General features: G+C 39.9%; 1 protein-coding gene across 1 annotated transcript in view; it reads left to right on the top strand.

The window, feature by feature from the left end:
* The window catches only part of LOC130919371 (BMP/retinoic acid-inducible neural-specific protein 3-like), a 134,834-nt gene that overhangs the window by 20,051 nt on the left and 96,152 nt on the right, over positions 1 to 18,631 (top strand). The window contains exon 2 of the mRNA XM_057841985.1: positions 13,116 to 13,485. Coding sequence (XP_057697968.1) covers positions 13,271 to 13,485 — 215 coding nt within the window. The 5' untranslated portion in view covers positions 13,116 to 13,270. The remainder of the gene's footprint in view (positions 1 to 13,115; positions 13,486 to 18,631) is intronic.

The raw sequence follows: 18,631 nt of genomic DNA, 5'->3' as shown, positions 1-18,631 counted from the left end.
GTCCATTTGTCACACGGTGAATGAAAATGAGGGCGGTAATTTTAACGGCTGCGCTTTATCGCCGCGTGTGTGCGTTTATACTTTAATGCGTGCATGTTGATGGCATATGAGACTCCAGTTCCTTCTACAGATGTTTACTGGTCATCAACACGCTATAGAATGAAAGTTCAGACATACAAAATAAGGAAACACATCTATTTAAACACTGTAAACTTTTGCATTGCTACATTGATGCTAATGGGGAAAAAAGACAACCTACTTAAGCCTACTATAAAACATTGGCAGACTTCTCCAAAACGCAAACTTGCGGTTAAAAGGTAACACTTCAAACACCAGAAATTGTTGGTTAACGGCATTTGCAAACGAAAAAATGAAAAAAAGAAAATCTATAACTGACACAACATGCAATGACGAACAATGCTTTTTTGCTCAGTGTAAAGCTTACGGTTAGCGGTTTAGCGTGCATACTTCCGTTTTTTCAAAACATTCAAAATAAAAGCACGTCATGTTCGTCATATTATAAATAATGATTTCTGGAGTTAATCCCACACACAAAGGAATTCGGGTTTTACACTAAGAATAGCTTTAAAATGACACCCGTTATGAAAAATCTGATTGGCAATTAATAATAATTATAATTATTATAATACTATTATATATAGTAGTATACTATAATAATAATGCTAGATATATATTTTTTAAGAATTGTTTTGAATCATGTTGGAAAGGCAAAGTCAATGTCCTGAATCTGTTTACATTCCATTCTTTTGCACTAGTTAATGCTATTAGCATTTTTACGTGAAGAATTTTTGTGTTTCAAATGTTTTTGTGAATTAATAAGCGTCAACAAAAATGTAATTGCTAAAATAGTAAAAGAAAAAAAAAAAATATATATATATATATATATATATATATATATATATATACAGTGCCTTGCAAAAGTATTCGGCCCCCTTGAATCTTGCAACCTTTCACCACATTTCAGGCTTCAAACATAAAGATATGAAATTTAATTTTTTTGTCAAGAATCAACAACAAGTGGGACACAATCGTGAAGTGGAACAACATTTATTGGATAATTTAAACTTTTTTAACAAATAAAAAACTGAAAAGTGGGGCGTGCAATATTATTCGGCCCCTTTACTTTCAGTGCAGCAAACTCACTCCAGAAGTTCAGTGAGGATCTCTGAATGATCCACTGTTGTCCTAAATGACCGATGATGATAAATAGAATCCACCTGTGTGTAATCAAGTCTCCATATAAATGCACCTGCTCTGTGATAGTCTCAGGGTTCTGTTTAAAGTGCAGAGAGCATTATGAAAACCAAGGAACACACCAGGCAGGTCCGAGATACTGTTGTGGAGAAGATTAAAGCCAGATTTGGATACAAAAAGATTTCCCAAGCTTTAAACATCTCAAGGAACACTGTGCAAGCCATCATATTGAAATGGAAGGAGCATCAGACCACTGCAAATCTACCAAGACCCGGCCGTCCTTCCAAACTTTCTTCTCAAACAAGGAGAAAACTGATCAGAGATGCAGCCAAGAGGCCCATGATCACTCTGGATGAACTGCAGAGATCTACAGCTGAGGTGGGAGAGTCTGTCCATAGGACAACAATCAGTCGTACACTGCACAAATCTGGCCTTTATGGAAGAGTGCCAAGAAGAAAGCCATTTCTCAAAGATATCCATAAAAAGTCTCGTTTAAAGTTTGCCACAAGCCACCTGGGAGACACACCAAACATGTGGAAGAAGGTGCTCTGGTCAGATGAAACCAAAATTGAACTTTTTGGCCACAATGCAAAACGATATGTTTGGCGTAAAAGCAACACAGCTCATCACCCTGAACACACCATCCCCACTGTCAAACATGGTGGTGGCAGCATCATGGTTTGGGCCTGCTTTTCTTCAGCAGGGACAGGGAAGATGGCTAAAATTGACGGGAAGATGGATGCAGCCAAATACAGGAACATTCTGGAAGAAAACCTGTTGGTATCTGCACAAGACCTGAGACTGGGACGGAGATTTATCTTCCAACAGGACAATGATCCAAAACATAAAGCCAAATCTACAATGGAATGGTTAAAAAATAAACGTATCCAGGTGTTAGAATGGCCAAGTCAAAGTCCAGACCTGAATCCAATCGAGAATCTGTGGAAAGAGCTGAAGACTGCTGTTCACAAACACTCTCCATCCAACCTCACTGAGCCCGAGCTGTTTTGCAAGGAAGAACGGGCAAGAATGTCAGTCTCTCGATGTGCAAAACTGATAGAAACATACCCCAAGTGACTTGCAGCTGTAATTGGAGCAAAAGGTGGCGCTACAAAGTATTAACGCAAGGGGGCCGAATAATATTGCACGCCCCACTTTTCAGTTTTTTATTTGTTAAAAAAGTTGAAATTATCCAATACATTTTGTTCCACTTCACGATTGTGTCCCACTTGTTGTTGATTCTTGACAAAAAAGTTAAAATTTTATATCTTTATGTTTGAAGCCTGAAATGTGGCGAAAGGTTGCAAGGTTCAAGGGGGCCGAATACTTTTGCAAGGCACTGTATATATATATATATATAGGAGGGAGATATTTCCTCTTCTATTTGTTCAATCAATATGTGCCCCTTTTGTCCGTGTGATGTTACTCGGAAAGTTCGGTTGGCGCATTGTGAATGCTGAACTTTTTCAACAACTCATTTGCAAATGTTTGCATTTGCAAGGTAGCTCTCCAGCCGGACCCTGGTCCTCTTGGTCTAGTGTGAAAGCGCCCTTATTATTAAAACACATACCGTATTTTTTGGACAATAATTTGCAGTTTTTTTTATAGTTTGGCAGTGTTATACTCTGGAGCGACATATGTGTATTTACGGTCAGGTCGGGCCGACTTCTCTCTCGCTAACTTTTTTTAAAAATAAATATATATTTATATATTTATTCTAAAACGATGTATGGATGTTAAATAAAATAAATAATTTGGATAAAACATAGAAGGCGCTTTGCATGCCTGCACCAGTGGCCCCGCTCTCTTTTCAATCTTCCCCTCCGTGAACATCCTGGTATTTCCTTTTTGATATGGAGCAGCTATAGGAGTGAAAAACAAACTAAAGACAGGGGAATTGAAAAGCAAACAACTGCGGTATGAGTGGGATATGGAAAGGATTCAAACTGATTGTTGAAGATGCTATAGGAAACCTGTGTCGGCTTCGCTGAATGTAAATGCGCTTTGGTCTCATACAAGAAATATATTTAACAAACTTTCTTAAACAAACTAACAAACTTACTTTTGTATAATGATCATAAAAATATGTAGATTATTTAAACATTGAGAAACTTTTTTTTCCGCCAACTCGAGGAGATTAGACTATATGTCAAATCTCGTCTGTTAGAACAGACACGCAAATATAAAAGATATAAATGTTTATTGAATATCCACCTTACAGTCTTGTTTAACTGGGAAAATTTGTTACAAAAGACAGGCTTTAATTTGTTTTCATATGCATTTATGCACCGGCATCGTCACAAACCTGATCACACAAAACGCAACCACGCATCGTATCCCCGCATTTCCTCCTTCTCCTGAATCCTCACAAATAAAGCATAACATTTATTTTTTTGGGGGGGGCTCGTGCCTCCAAATAAAACAAAACATTTTGGGGTTTTCGGGCTCGTCCAAGCAAATCAAGTTAATTGATCGGGCCGTGTCGGGCTTTAATACCGGCAGGCTGATAGGGTCGGGCTAGATTTTTTAGGCCCAATCTAACCTCTAGCGTCATGTAATCTCAGCATACTGTACACCTATTCAGCCTGTTGCTCTCTATTGTATTTTAAGTTGCCTTTCAAGATGACATGTCTGTTTTTGGTGCTGGATTCTATCAAATAAATTTCCCCCAAAAAATGTGACTTATACTCCAGGGCAACTTGTTTTTTTCCTTTACACTTTTTGCCTGGTGCGACGTATAGTCCGAAAAATACGGTATATGTACATCAAACATTGTCAATCAGTCAAATTTTCTCAGAGTGGAGCAGCTTCTGCTCTACGTTTTGAGGTGACAAATGAGGTGGCCCAGGCACAAACCTGGATGTAGAAAAAACATGAGAGGAGGTGATTCATTTTTTTGGGGACGCACACTTATTCAAACCTATATTTTATCTGCTCCAGGCTTAACAACAGTTCTATGGCCAATCACACAGTATTGTTTTTTTCTCACTAACAAGAGGCAGACCACCTTTAAACTCTACATTAGTGATCTTTGGGCTATTCTGCACCAAGGTCAGTGGATGGCCATGATGTGCTACTCTTCGTGGCAGCTTTAACATTACTGCAACGCTTCGATAAAATTGTGACAAATACGCTGACGTCATCACTCACATTTCCAGGCAGGAGGGTCTTATGGCTTCGTTCTGCTCCTGGTGCTCGGTAGCTGCTGTTTCTCGCTCCGCAAGCATGAATGTTAAGTCCGGTCTGATTGTTGGCATTGGTGCTGAGGCTCCTAGAAGTGAAGCTGTGTGGCTGTGTCACTGCCTTATTCACCATATTCATTTCACTTGCTTTCTTTTTTTCACAAGATATACAGCGCCTGTACTTGAACTTAAGGCATGCCAATAATTATGAGCAAGACTGTAAGATATTGTTTGATAAAAAAGTATTTTGCGTCCAATTTAAATTTTGAAACATTGTGCCCTTGTTAAGCGAGTATGTTGTGTATGTGATATCATTCAGGCATCTGACAACAAAGGCTCAGCGGATGGCTTTGTCAGGAGATAATGTGATTATGAAACTGGCATGGACCTGTCTGAGGATGATGAATGTTTGCAGACAGGACTGTTCTTGCAATTGTGTAAAAAACATGCAGGATATGACTCAAAAGGGGGATTTAGAGATATTCTAGAATGCAGAGGAGGAAGCAAGTGGGTGGTTTGAGCAGAAATACAGTGAAGAACGTGTTGGCAGGAAAGGAAAAGAGAGCAAGTGAGCAGCTGATTATTCTCCATCCACAATCTCATACAACAACTTTTTGAACTGTTTCCTGCTAGATGATAGTGTATTTAAATTTATAATAAATTCCAAAAAAGCATTTGAAACTGCCAGGTTTTATCAATGTAGTTGAATTTAAATCAAATTTAAAAGATCATGAACGCAGTTCTGTTAAGACAGTATTATTGTGTTGGATTACTTGCTGTAAATGTGGATCCCACCGTGATGGTGCATGTATCTGTGTGTTGTATGTGTCTTTTTGTTGTAATTTAGTTATGCTACATTTCTTAACCATATTGCTCTTGAAAAAGGGTTGTGATCTCAAGACGCTCATCTGGGTAAAAATAGGATTTGATTTGAATTTGAGTTCTATGTTCACTTCTGATATTAAAATACCACACATTGCGCATACAGAGGGGTTACTCTAAACTTCACATGAACCACATTTCATTATCATTTATGGAGTATTTGGTCATAATGGAAGCTGATATTTTTTAGAAACTGCAGTGAGTGTCACCATCATTGGATTCCAAGTAATAAAAAATCTTACAATTAGAATGCATTGATTTTTAATAGCAGGGGATGTCATGTTTTTCAAAGGGCTGCCCTACTTGCTGTACAGAACAGACGGAAATGTGCAATGATGCGGCTTAAATAGAGGATGGCTCATAAGTCTTGAGACATATTTTTTTTCTTTTTAAGATAGGAACAAACTATTAACCGCTGGCAAAACGAGCACACACTAGTCTAAAAGGAGTACAACATAGTACATCAAATGTTAAAAGAGAATGGAAAAGCTGGTTTCAGTTTACTTTGAGTTGCTTATCTTCCGTTTTTAGACTGCAAAAACACCTCCATAAAACAAGTTAAATTACCTTGTTTTCAGTGTAACTCTTCTAGTTGTAAGTGAAATTATCTGCCATTCCTTTAAGTAAATTTTACTCACTTAGATTTCTTGAAATAAGCTTATTTTCAGCAAGCTATTTTTCTTAACATACTTATTTTAAGCAATAAATTAGTATATTTAATCTATTTTTTCCCCCGATTTAGGTGAAAAATTCCAACTTTTAGATGTATGGACTTAAGAAAAATTACCGCATCGACATACGATCTCCGGCATAAAATTGGAATTGTCTTTTGCCTCAACATATGACAACATAATTGAATTATGACGATTTATGAAAGCATCGCAATTTCATTGTTTTCCACGGACCCACGGTGGATTTTCTTGTGAGAGAAATCAGCATGGGTCTCAAGAAGGTTAGTGCAGGTGGTGAAAAAAAAAAAAAATAAGGTGATGTTTACTAGAGGTGGGAATCTTGGGGCACCTCACGATTCAAATGCGATTACTATTCAGAGATTATTGATGCACAACTCCCCCTACCCCGGCAGCTGGGCGGCCCAGTGGTTACTGCTCCTGCCTCACAGTGAAAAGATTCATACGTCACAAATGATGGTGCTTTTGGCTGCTTTTAATATTTCGTACATTAGTAGATATTAGTATATCAGTATAAAGTTAACAGTTCAAAACAGTAAGTTAAATACTCAAGTCCTCACTCTGTATCAACAAAATAAATTGCAGCATTTTGCACAAATATATTCTTTTTATCCGACCAAAATTGCACTCATGTATGAATGAAAAAATTCAATACTTCAATACAAATGGCTCAAAAAAGTGCTTTTCTGCTTTTTAAGTTGTGTAAACATGAACATGTAAACATTAATGGGTTTCCCTTAGGTACAAATAATTTAAAAACAAAAAAACAAGACCTTTTGCAACCGAAATGCAACAATATGCAGGGCAGGTCACATTTGTTTAGCTATTGAGAAAATCCGATGTTCTTGTATAAGAACAGGAGTTGATCTACGTGCTCAGATGAAATTGTGCTGCGCTGTGCATTGACTCCTGCAGTCGAAAAAACAAGATTCTGCGTGTGGGCCTAGCATGTAAGATAGGTAAAGTTACCCATTTGGGCAGCGACAACTAAATTAGTTGCTCTGTCTGTAACAACAGAATTTTTTTTTTTTTTTTTTTTTTTTTTTTTTGCGACGTTCCATTCATTTACAGCACCGCTTAGCAGCTCAGCCATATTAGCACCCTTGAGGTTTTCATGCATTGCACAAAACATCGATTAGGTGTACATTTAACAGCGATGGCATGATTTCTACTTTTGTCTGCTTGTAGAGAGCCGGTGTGCTGTGTCAGTGAAATAGCGTCGGGATGAGATGACGTACCTTGGCTCTATTGCTTTTAACATTCTTTGAAATCCCTTATTTTTTAGAAGAAGATTGTGTAGTCATATCTAAAATAATTCCCCACGTCTGCTTTAAAATTTTTGGTAGCAGGTCTGATCTCACTGGGAAGTTGGTCAGTTAGGTCAGCCATGCTTGGTGCTGTTTTGTATCTAGGAAGCTTGAGTTGTGGATGTGTACTTTTGGTGCTCCCCATACCGTCTCGAGACTGTGCTGCCTGTGTTTTAGTTCCGCTGTACTTGGCATATTTAAATAATCGGAATTTGGATGTTTGTGAATCATTCTCAAATCTTCCATGGCCGAATCGCGAATAATCTAAGAATTGGAAATTTCACACACCTTTAATGCTTACCATAGAAATTAAAAAGGGAATGAGAGAAAAATATGAGCGTAGTGCACGCATCAGTGAATCGGCTCAACAATCCGGCCGGAATATGTCTACGATGTCGAAGACGACTCTCATTATATTATCGTTATTGTAACATTGGCAGGTTTTTAATCATCTATTTTATTTATATATATTCTGGCTGTCTGTTTTGGGCCACTGCCATGTTGGAAGACTCAGTCACGACCCATTTTCAATGCTCTAACTGAGAGAAGGAGGTTATTCCTAAAATCTCACAATAGATGGCCCTGGTCATCCTCTCCTTAATACAGTGCAGTCATCTAGTCCCTTACGCAGAAAAACACCTCCAAAGCATAATGCTACCACCCCCATGCTTCACAGTAGGGATGGTGTTCTTGGAATGGTACTCATTATTTTTCTTCCTACAAACACTATTAGGGGAATTAAGACCAAAAAGTTCAAATTTGATCTCATACGACCACATGACTTTCTCCTATGACTCCTCTGGATCATCCAAATGGCCATTGGCAAACTTAAAACAGGCCTGGACATGTGCTGGTTTATGCAGGGGAACCTTCCATGCCATGCATGATTTTAAATCATGACGTCTTAGTGTATTACCAACAGTAACCATGGAAATGGTGGTCCCAGCTCCTTTCAGGTCATTGACCAGCTCCTCCTGTGTAGTTCCTGGCTCATTCCTCACCATTCTTAGGATCATTGAGACCCTACAATGTAGCTCTTGCATGGAGCCCCAGTTCCAGGGAGATTGACAGTCGTATTTAGCCTATTCCATTTTCTAATAATTGCACCAACGGTGGATCTTATATCACCAAGCTGCTTGGCAAATAGGAGTGGGAACCTCAGGGCACCTCACGGTACGATACGACTCGGGATACAAGGCTCACGATAACAATTATCTCATGATATCACAGTACAGCGATTATCGATGTATTGGTCAGAAATTTGATACATGATATTCTACGATACAACTGTTGGAAAAAAAAAAAAAAAAAAGATATTTCAAAACAGAAAAAAATACTGTTTAAGTAATTTATTAAACAGTGACACCTTTTCTGTGCAACTCTGCTGTAAAATATAAATCTACTGCAAATTTTGTACCTACATATATTGAGGAAACAAACCATGACCACTGATATCTCTTGGAGAGATCATGATGAATGGCACCCTTAATTTCTTTAAAGGTTTAAATCTTTTAAAAACAAATCAACAGTGCTGTAGGTGTCAGTCAGCAGTTGAGCTTGGAGTGAGCAATGATAAAATTGGTGGGTCTTTTCTTCGTATATGACCTTTGTTGCCAAAAGCATTGGTTTGAGCACTTCCACCATCTGCTACCGCATTTGAGATGTCGTACTCAGTCAGTGACATTCTTCCTCACCTTAAAAACAACAAAATAAAACAAAAAATATTAGCTACTTAATAGCTTTTGAGTTAAAATCCTGATTTTTTTTTGTGTTGGATGTATTGAGTGAATTAAAAAAAAAAAAATGAATTGAATGTATAGATATTAAAAATGCAATAATTACCTATTTTTAATATGTAGGCTACATTAGTTATCATGCACATCACCTTATACATCTTGGAAGCTATTCAAACCATTGTTATAGCTTATTGTATCAAAATGGCAGTAATAACAGTTTGTGTAGTAAACTAGATGGAAAGTAATTCTCAAAAAATATCATATAAATTAGTAAATTCATGTAGGCCTGTTCCATATTCATTTTCATCCAGTTTATGGTCCTGGTTTGTTTTATATCATTCAACACCAAATGTAATCAAAATAATACATGTAAATAAAAAAATCAATAGCAACGTTTACATGCTGACTTTTATTCATACCGATTCAAATCATTCCGAATGGAAATTTCACATCAGCTCTTTACATGTCACTTCATCTATTCCGATCCAGCGTTTACATGTGACTGCCTTGATTCCGAAAGGACGTTTGACAACTGCCGTCTGACATGCGCAGATTAATCAAAACAAAGCGTCACGTTGCAAAACATGGAGATCGATCGTCAGATCAGCTGCTGTTTTAACTTTTCGAGTGGAAACAAAACTTCAGAATGATACGCCGTTCATTTAAAAAGTTGTGTGGGTGCGCTGTGCGTGTGCTTGGAAGCCATGTTGCAAGTGACGTTACTTACGTCACCAAGTGACGTCACCACGTCAGTACGGAGCATGCGCAGAAAGAACGCAACCAGACATCATTCCGCTTCCCTGTTTACATGATATAATTTTACTTCTAATCGGTTTGGGAAAAGGAATATTCCACCCCTGTGAATCGGAATGAAATTCCATTCGGTTTGGGCCTGTTCATTCCGAATGAGGTGTTTATATGGAACACATTTATTCGGTTTGAACAAATATTCCGATTGTAATTGGAATATTTGGCTCCATGTAAACGTGGCAAATGACAGTGCAAAACCTTCTTACCTCAAGTGATGAAAGCGAAGCAGTTAAGAGATCTGGTGTCCACTTCGTCACCAGCTGCCAGTGAACCTTATTTTTCTTAGACAATTCTTGCATACAGCAAAGTACTTGTTCACCTTACTTCCTTTCTTGTTGGTGTAAAATCTAAAGTGTGTCCACATGTGTGATTTGTAGCAACATTTTTCTCACTTTTTCCTCCACCGTTCTTAAGAAGCTTTTTTATTTTTTTCAACCCACTTGGAGCTTCCTCTCTTCTTCTCTAGACAGCTTGTGCGCACTTTACCTTCACCGCCACTCTTGTGTGACCCTAGTGGAACGCCAAGCAATTGCTCAGCAAAAATTAAGCAGTTTACAACATTCATATTCTATTGCATGGCCAATATGTCAAATAAAAGTATTTATATGCCGCGGGAGCATATCGATAACCGATGGGGTTGCAAAATATCGCGATATATCGCTGTGCCGAGATATTGTCACCAGGCCCGGATCTAGGTTTACCTACCAGAGTGGGCACTAAGAAATCTTTAGGGGGCACCCCCAAAGCAGGCTTTTTCTTTACCCTCTGCATTTCTCCGGGCTTGGGACCGGCGCAAGTAGGACACTGGCTTGTGTCCCGTTGAGGCTGTTTTTTTTTTTTCATCTACTTATTCTCGCAGTCGCCGTGATGTCACGATGACGTCATCTCGCATAGCAACGTGTCACCATTTTGAGATGGGGGCCCGCACAGGTAAACATCCGTAGACAAACGTCTGAAATTCATATATTTCAGCTGTGTTTTGCGTCTTTTTTTCATAAAAACGTCTTAAACATGGCTTCTTATTATCATGAGTCACTGCCGACAGACGCGAGGAGGCGGGCGATACAACTTAAACTTAGTGTGTATTGGCCTGAAAATCTGCTCATACAAAGTCGCAGCTAATAGCTGGATAAACAATCCAAAGGAATTGCCTGCAGTGGAGTTTGGAAAAATCCACAACGACCTCATAAAGTCGCCCAGTAAGTTGACCTTTATCAATTACGTGGAATATGTACTGTGTGGAACTAAGAAAAGTGGTAGTATCTAAGGAGTGATTATTTCTGCCGTAACCGGTAATTTGCCTCCAAGTGTTATTTAGCCGTGAACACGTCACGGCAAAATAACCAATTCCCACCAAGCCAATAATATACCGGTTGAGCGATCAGAGCAGTTCACGGCAAAGGAAAAATAACACTTTGCGAAATGCAGGTTACGGTAATAATAACCACTGCCTAGTCTATTGAATCATTGCAGCTAATTGGGGCAACAGCAAAAAAAAAAAAATCGATTAAAGTTTACTCACCAGTAATAAAATGTCGGCTGCAAACGTAAATGTGCCTGGATTTAGCTTCCCACTGGCGAGAATGGTCCACGGAACCGTCTTCTTTTACTGTTCCTCGATTGATTGCTTTCAGCAATTTGCTTGTCCTTTTCTTCTCACGAGGAAGAATGAAGTACTTCAAATGCGGCTCCGAACTCTTCCTTGTGTCACAACCCGCAACACGGCAACTTTTAGTCATTCCGACGGAAAAAAAGACCGCAAATAAGACAAAAGTTCAATGCGTTTGTACTACATTGCATCACAGAGCAACTGCCTGTGACTCATGTTTTGCCCCCATTTCAATATGGTGACGCATTGTTGTGGCTGGTGACGTCATTAATGCCCGGATGTTCGACTGCGAGAATGTGTCTGGAGGAGAGAGAGGAAGCGCACAGATAACAAACGAGGGTAGAAAAACAGCTTGTTTTGGTGATTGCTTGTTCGGCGTGGTTGCGGCCAACAGTAACCGTTAATCCTGCAATAAAAAAGTAGGTGAGACCAACTCTCCGTGCGTTCTCTATATCCAGTGCGACACTACAATAGATATTCCCCACATTTTGATTGGGTGGGCACGACTCACGTCTGGGTGGGCCGTGCCCACCCCGGCCCCCCCATACATCCGGCCCCGATTGTCACACTCTTGTTGGCAATTGCCCCGTAATTCTGTCCAGCCTTGTAGAGGTCTACAATGTTGTCTCTGGTGTCTTTGAACAGCTCTGTGTCCTTGACCATGTTAGGAATCGGAGTCTTCCTGATTGTATGGGGTGGACAAGTTTTTATAGGCAGCTAACCGTCTCAAACAGGTCAAAAAGTCATACTCAAAATGTCCACCTCCACTTATTTGACTTCTTAAAGGCGTCTAACAGGACTTTGAGGCTCACGATTGTAGCTAATTGGTGTTCATTACTTATCTGCAGCAGGATAACACAAATAAGTTATTTAAAAAAATCATGCACGATTTCTGATTTTTTTTTCTTCTTTAGCTTGTCTCTCACAGTGGACAAGCACCTACCAAGAAAATTTCAAACCCGCCCATCATTTCTGAGTAGAAGAACTTGCCAAATCACAGGGTGTTCAAATAATTATTTTTCTCACTGTACAATGTGTACATTTTGCTTTTATATATGTGTATATGTATGTACATACAGTATGCGTGCATGTGCGTGTGTGCACACATACGTGGGAGTGGGTATAGGTGTGTGTCGACGGGTGCTTTTCAATTCAGAGAAGCTTTGCAGGGGACAATCCACACCCACATCACACATGTGCAACATTATTTTGCATAGTTTAGGCTGCTCCATCCACCCACAACACTTCTTTCTAGATTGCCTGTTGTTTTTTTCTGAGAATAATGACTTTTGGCACAGTCACATGCCTGAGTAAACTTGATAGATTGTTATCTGAATACTACCATATAATTGGACTTAACGCCTCACTGCAACATGCACATTGCAGTGCAATGTGCCAGTGAAGAAGAAATGTCTGAAAGGTTGGTTAAGATGGTGGAAAAAATTAGACACGTGTCTGACCAGTAGGTGCTCGGAAAAAGATTTTTATTTTCATGCTCATTTTTGTCAGTTTTACTGCCACAGTCAAATATACTTACAATGTCCCTTAAAAAACTCATCAGATACACATTGTTGATTTCTGAGAAAATGAAAGCAGTCCGGTATCAAAACATCTGCATCTGTGCTTCATTTAAATGCCTTTTACGTGTACTTTATCTGCATATATTGTATATCTCTTTCATTCAGGTGCTTCAGGGACTTTGAGGTGATGCAGGATTTTCTGTTATACCAGTGGAGGAGCCAGCTTGCAAAAAGAGACTTTGGCCATTGAATGTTCCCCCACCGCCACCTCCCCAACCACCAGCAGCACCCTCATCCCTCACCAGCTCCTTTAATCTCTGATGGCTCTATGGCCTATATACAGCCTCAACTTTCTCTGCTGGGTTTGTTTATGGTCTCTGGGAGCAGCAGCAACGTCTCCCCTTTCAAATGACAAGCCTGGGGGCCCCTTGGACTGGCTCCTGTCAGACAAGGGGCCCTTCCACCACTCTCCGGAGTATATTGACTTTGTGGAGAAGAACAGACAAGGCTTCTCAACCAGATACAAGATCTACAGGTGAGTTGCTGCTGATGTAACATTAATTAGTTCATTTCAGTCACATCATGATTTCTTCGATCAAAAAGCACAACATACATTAATTGGCTTTCTGGGAAATGAGAGTATGATTAATAGTGCTTTCATGCTCTCACCGTTTAATCCATTGCCAGCAGTATCATTGCTTTGATTAACATTGTAGCTGATTTGGTGGCGGAGCCTGACCAAAAATATTGGACAACAGCTTGAGGGCACCTTTAATACAAAGAAAGCCCTTTTAACAAACCACACAGGCAGTCGTTTTGTCGCCACATTTGAGCATACTAAGTATTATGATAATGAATTAAAAGCGATTCAAAATGAATACCTTGCTTGTGAATAGAAATGGCTGAATAGAAAGAAAAGTCTTTTCTCCCAAGCATTCTAATGAATGCAAAAGTTAAGTTTAAAAAGTTTAATTGTGCTGACCATTTGATTTGAGATCCCCCCCTCCCCCCACACACATACTATAATTTTTGTTAGCTGCAGCAGTTGTCACCCAACTTGCTAGTATAGGTGGTACTAGGTTGAGTTACATATTCATCCCAAATATGCACCCAGGCAGCCAAGCAAGCCACTCTTGACCTTGCCCAAGGCCCCACCTTGTCTTTCAAAAATAAAACCCGGGAAGGTGTTTGAAAACCCTTGTAGACAATAGCCACTGGCTTTGGGCTCCAGAAAGTACTCTGTAAAATATAATAAGTTTACTTTACTTAAAAACAAACAAACAAACAAACTTTCTGCCTTAGAAATTGTAATTTATGTTACTTACATTAATTACATGCAATTTAATTATTTCAATATTTTAGGACTCAAATTAACTTTATTAATTATCTTACAGTAAATTGTTTGTTTTGAATTTGCATTACTCATATTAATTTGAATGAATTAGATTACAGTAATTTATTTATTATGAGCTTACATTACTGAAGTGATACCGTAGCTTTAGTGATGCTCGTTTATCATATGCAATAAACTTGAGAATGATAAACCGATACAACAGGGCGAACAATACGGCCGTATCAATAGCAAACTAACCATTTGACAGTAAACAGCTATTAAATTTTCATTGAATCGATAGTAGAACTAGGATCCGGCCATCGCGAGGATAAGCTTCGGTTACCCTTGCAATGCTAAATTTATGTGTCAAGCAACGAGTGGAAAAGTTTTATAAATTAAGCTTCTACTTCACATATGCTGCACTTGTGGCTTTCACACCGCTCGATCCCAAGGATCGACGTACTTAGAGTGAGAAGGCATACATCATACAACATGGACAGCCACCACTCACAGTCGTTGTTGCCTCAACTTCCCAACATGCATTTTGGCAGAACAGCTGGTAGTCGCTGTCATTACCCGATCGTGACTGGCGCGTCATCACAATGCGAGAGCTAAGGAAACCACAGTCACGCATTCTCCGTAGCGTTCTCTTCATAGCCCAAAGCTAAAATAGTAGTGTCGACGAAGCAACATGCTAAAACAATGAAAAAACAGCACGAGCACCGACGCCAGCGCCAGCTTGCCCGGCGGAAGTGGTGAATCACAGTGATTGATTTTCAACTCACCAGGAAAACGAAAGTCGGACTTTGAAGTGAGGACAGCAGCCAGTGGCCTACACTACGAACGGAGTTCAACCTCCCCAGAAGTAATCCTGCTTACCAGCGGGTAATCGGAGTTGACAAAACCTGGTTCCCTAGTTTGTGGTCAGTCGGTGCTACGACGCTGATTATGAGGTTGATTAGTCGAATCTGTGTCAACCCAATCTGAATTACTGCGCGTTCACATAAAGGAGGCGTCACTGTTTGTGACGATGGCACGGACACCTTACTTCACGGAGGAGGAATGCGCGATAATCATGAGGAGTTATGAGGAATTAAAATCCACCCCAACTGCGAAATCCAACACCGCTTGAGCGAGTAAAGCGCAACTGGTCTGTTGGCAGCGAATTACAGATCGTGTGATTTGTGAATGCGTCAAAATGCCAGTTTACTTATGTCCATGAAAAGAAATAAAGCCTGCTGTCAGGACAATAAAATAAGATTTGGTACGTTAACTGTAAGAAATAATTTCTCGTATGTGCATCACCACATGAAGTAGGATAATTGTATCTTTTGTCCCATTGACTGTATGAATATGTATGTCCTTTGAACATCTTCAGAGTTGAGGTTAGATCGGGCCCAAAAAAAATTCAGCCCGACCCGGCCCAAGCCCGATCAATTAACTTGATTTGCAGGCCCGAGCCCGAACCCCCCAAAATTTTATGTTATATTTGTGAGGACTCAGGAGAAGAAGGAAATGCGGGGATGCGATGCGTGGTTGCGTTTTGTGTGATCACATTTGTGCCTGTGCATAATGATAATAAATCAAAGCCCGTCTTTTGTAACGAATTCTCACAGTTAAACAAGACTATAAGATGCATATCCAATAAACATTTATATCTTTTATATTTGTGTCTGTTCTATCAGTGGATTTGACATTTTAATCTCTTCGAGTTGCATGGCACGTCTGTTGTAGCGAATTCTCACAGTTAAAAAAGACTATAAGATGCATATCCAATAAACATTTATATCTTTTATATTTGTGTCTGTTCTATCAGTGGATTTGACATTTTAATCTCTTCGAGTTGCATGGCAGTAAAAAAGGCAAGTTTTCTCAATGATTATTATAAATGCATTTCCACAACGAAAAAACGCTGGAAAAGTTTGTTAAATATATTTCTTGTATGAGAGCAAAGCTCCACATTCGTTTACATTCAGCGAAGCCGCCACAGGTTTATGTATAGTATTTTCAACAATCAATTTGAAGCGTTTCCATACCCTACTCCTACCACTTTCCGAATCGCACGGCATACAGTGTTCTTACTCAGATATTCAGCATCCCCGATGGAATGCGTATATTACCCACTGGTGAAAGAGCGCAATGACAGGCACACATTACGCTCGATAGTGAGGGCCTGACTTCGGCGGGTTACGTTAGAGACGTCCGCCTCGATCAGCTGGCACAGTTAACGCATTCCCTCAGCTGAAAATCTATATCTTCCATGGAGAACATCGTCCAGGTCTCTAAAAACCCGTGCCCTCCGAAGAGAGCCCCTCACAATCCGCGCGCCATTGTTGTATGGGTCGTCCAGGTACGCTGTCATTGTCGAGAGGACAAGTTTGCAGAGGAGTGTTGTTTAAACAGGGCGTGGTGAATCGGAATCCTGTGGTTAAGCAAGATCTAACTCCAGACGACCAGGTTTGACGTGTGGCGTGTGTTGCCATGGCAACACTCCCCGGTTCCAACATATCAACCTTTCGTAGTCCCGGTAAAATATGCCGCACGTTTTGAAGTTACTCTCGTAGTTACCCCGCTAAGCCAGAAAACCGGCTTCGTAGTATAGGCCACAGATCTGTATGGGACAGAGCTAGTGATGATGTGAAGCGGTACAGAGATCGTGAGTTTACTTTTTAACTGAAAAATAACCCACTACAATGGTGGAAAGGGCAGCACTACCTGTTGGAGATATTTTTTCCACGAAACACAGTCTACTTAAACATTAGCATGTGGATCAGTTGATCTTCCTCAAGAAAAATCTGCCCTTCAAAAAAGATATGGACAGTGATGAGGAATAAAAATGTGGTAGCACAGGCATAAGTGAATGACTTGATGCTGTGTATAAGGTTAAAGTAATGATTATTGACATGTCTGGCTAAAATGCCATGTTTTTATTTCAACAAATATACCAGTGGTGTAGCATAATACATTTTGCTTTATTTATTATTTATTTATTATGATAACACTGGCAGGTTTAATTCTTTTTTTTTTCTAGAGCTGCTGCATATAATTTTAGTTTGTAAGATGTTTACGTTGAAAGGTTGCACTAAAATGACCTACCTCTAGTGTTCAAAACACCAGGAAATACTGCACTTTATTGTTGTCTGTCACTGGAGTTTTATTTTATTATCAATATCCAACACAATGATTAGTCATTTAGTAAGCCTTTTTTTTCATGTCTCAAAAATAAACATATATTAGTATGAAATGTTGTTGTTTCATTTTGATTGTAGAAATGTCGTCTTTTTCATCTGTTTAAAATACTGTAAGAACAAACACAACAAATGTTTACGATCATATTGTTTTCTCACTGTATCGAACCATATCATTCTTGAACTGTATCGAATCAAATCGCTCTCCCTTAAAAATGTATCTTTTTTTAATTGAATCGTAACCTGTGTATGTAGATACATATCGAATCAGCTTCATCTCAGAGATTCTCAACCCTAATATTCATACCCTTCATTCATTCATTCATTCATTTTTTTAAAAATCTGAAATAATTATACACTGTAAACAGCACATACCAATTTAATTGATAACACATTTTCGAACAGTAATGACTAAGGGTGTAACGGTACATGTATTTGTATTGAACTGTTTCGGTACGTGGTGCTCGGTTCAGAACGGAGGCGTACCGAATGAGTTTCTGACGTAATGTAACCCTTACTTTTCGAGGCTGAAAGTCAATCGGGTTACAGTTTCTTTGTCCATCCATCCATCCATCCATCCATCCATTATCTTCCGCTTATTCCGGGGTCGGGTCGCGGGGTCAGCAGCTTTAGCAGGGAAGCCCAGACTTCCCTCTCCCCAGCCACTTCAGCCAGCTCCTCCGGCGGGATTCCAAGGCGTTCCCAGGCCAGCCGAGCGACATAGTCTCTCCAGCGTGTCCTGGGTCGACCCCGGGGCCTCCCGCCGGTGGGACATGCCCGGAACACCTCTCCAGGAAGGCGTCCAGGAGGCATCCGAACCAGATGCCCGAGCCACCTCAACTGGCTCCTCACAGTTTCTTTGTGTAGATTATGTTTACTCTGTCTTCTCTACAACACGGTAGGACAGTATAACCCAGAAATGTCTACGGCGCGACAACGTGGCCGCCGCGAGAACGCAGTGAAACGCGGGCGTTAAAGTCAATCAGCCAATGCACACCAGTCGCAGTGCGGCCGCGTGTTGGACGTGTTGAGGCAGAAGCGGCTCAACACGACGCATGCGAAAAGAACGGCAGAGTTTATTATTTGACGCGAGACACGACCCTCCTGCGTCAATACTACTACCGGTAGCTAGGATCGAGCAGACCGAAAGTCACTCGTGT

This window comes from Corythoichthys intestinalis, chromosome 7 (assembly GCF_030265065.1).
Source record: "Corythoichthys intestinalis isolate RoL2023-P3 chromosome 7, ASM3026506v1, whole genome shotgun sequence".
Taxonomy (NCBI): Eukaryota; Metazoa; Chordata; class Actinopteri; order Syngnathiformes; family Syngnathidae; genus Corythoichthys; species Corythoichthys intestinalis.
The sequence above is the reverse complement of the archived record's forward strand: the minus strand, read 5'-3'. Positions and strand labels throughout refer to the sequence as shown.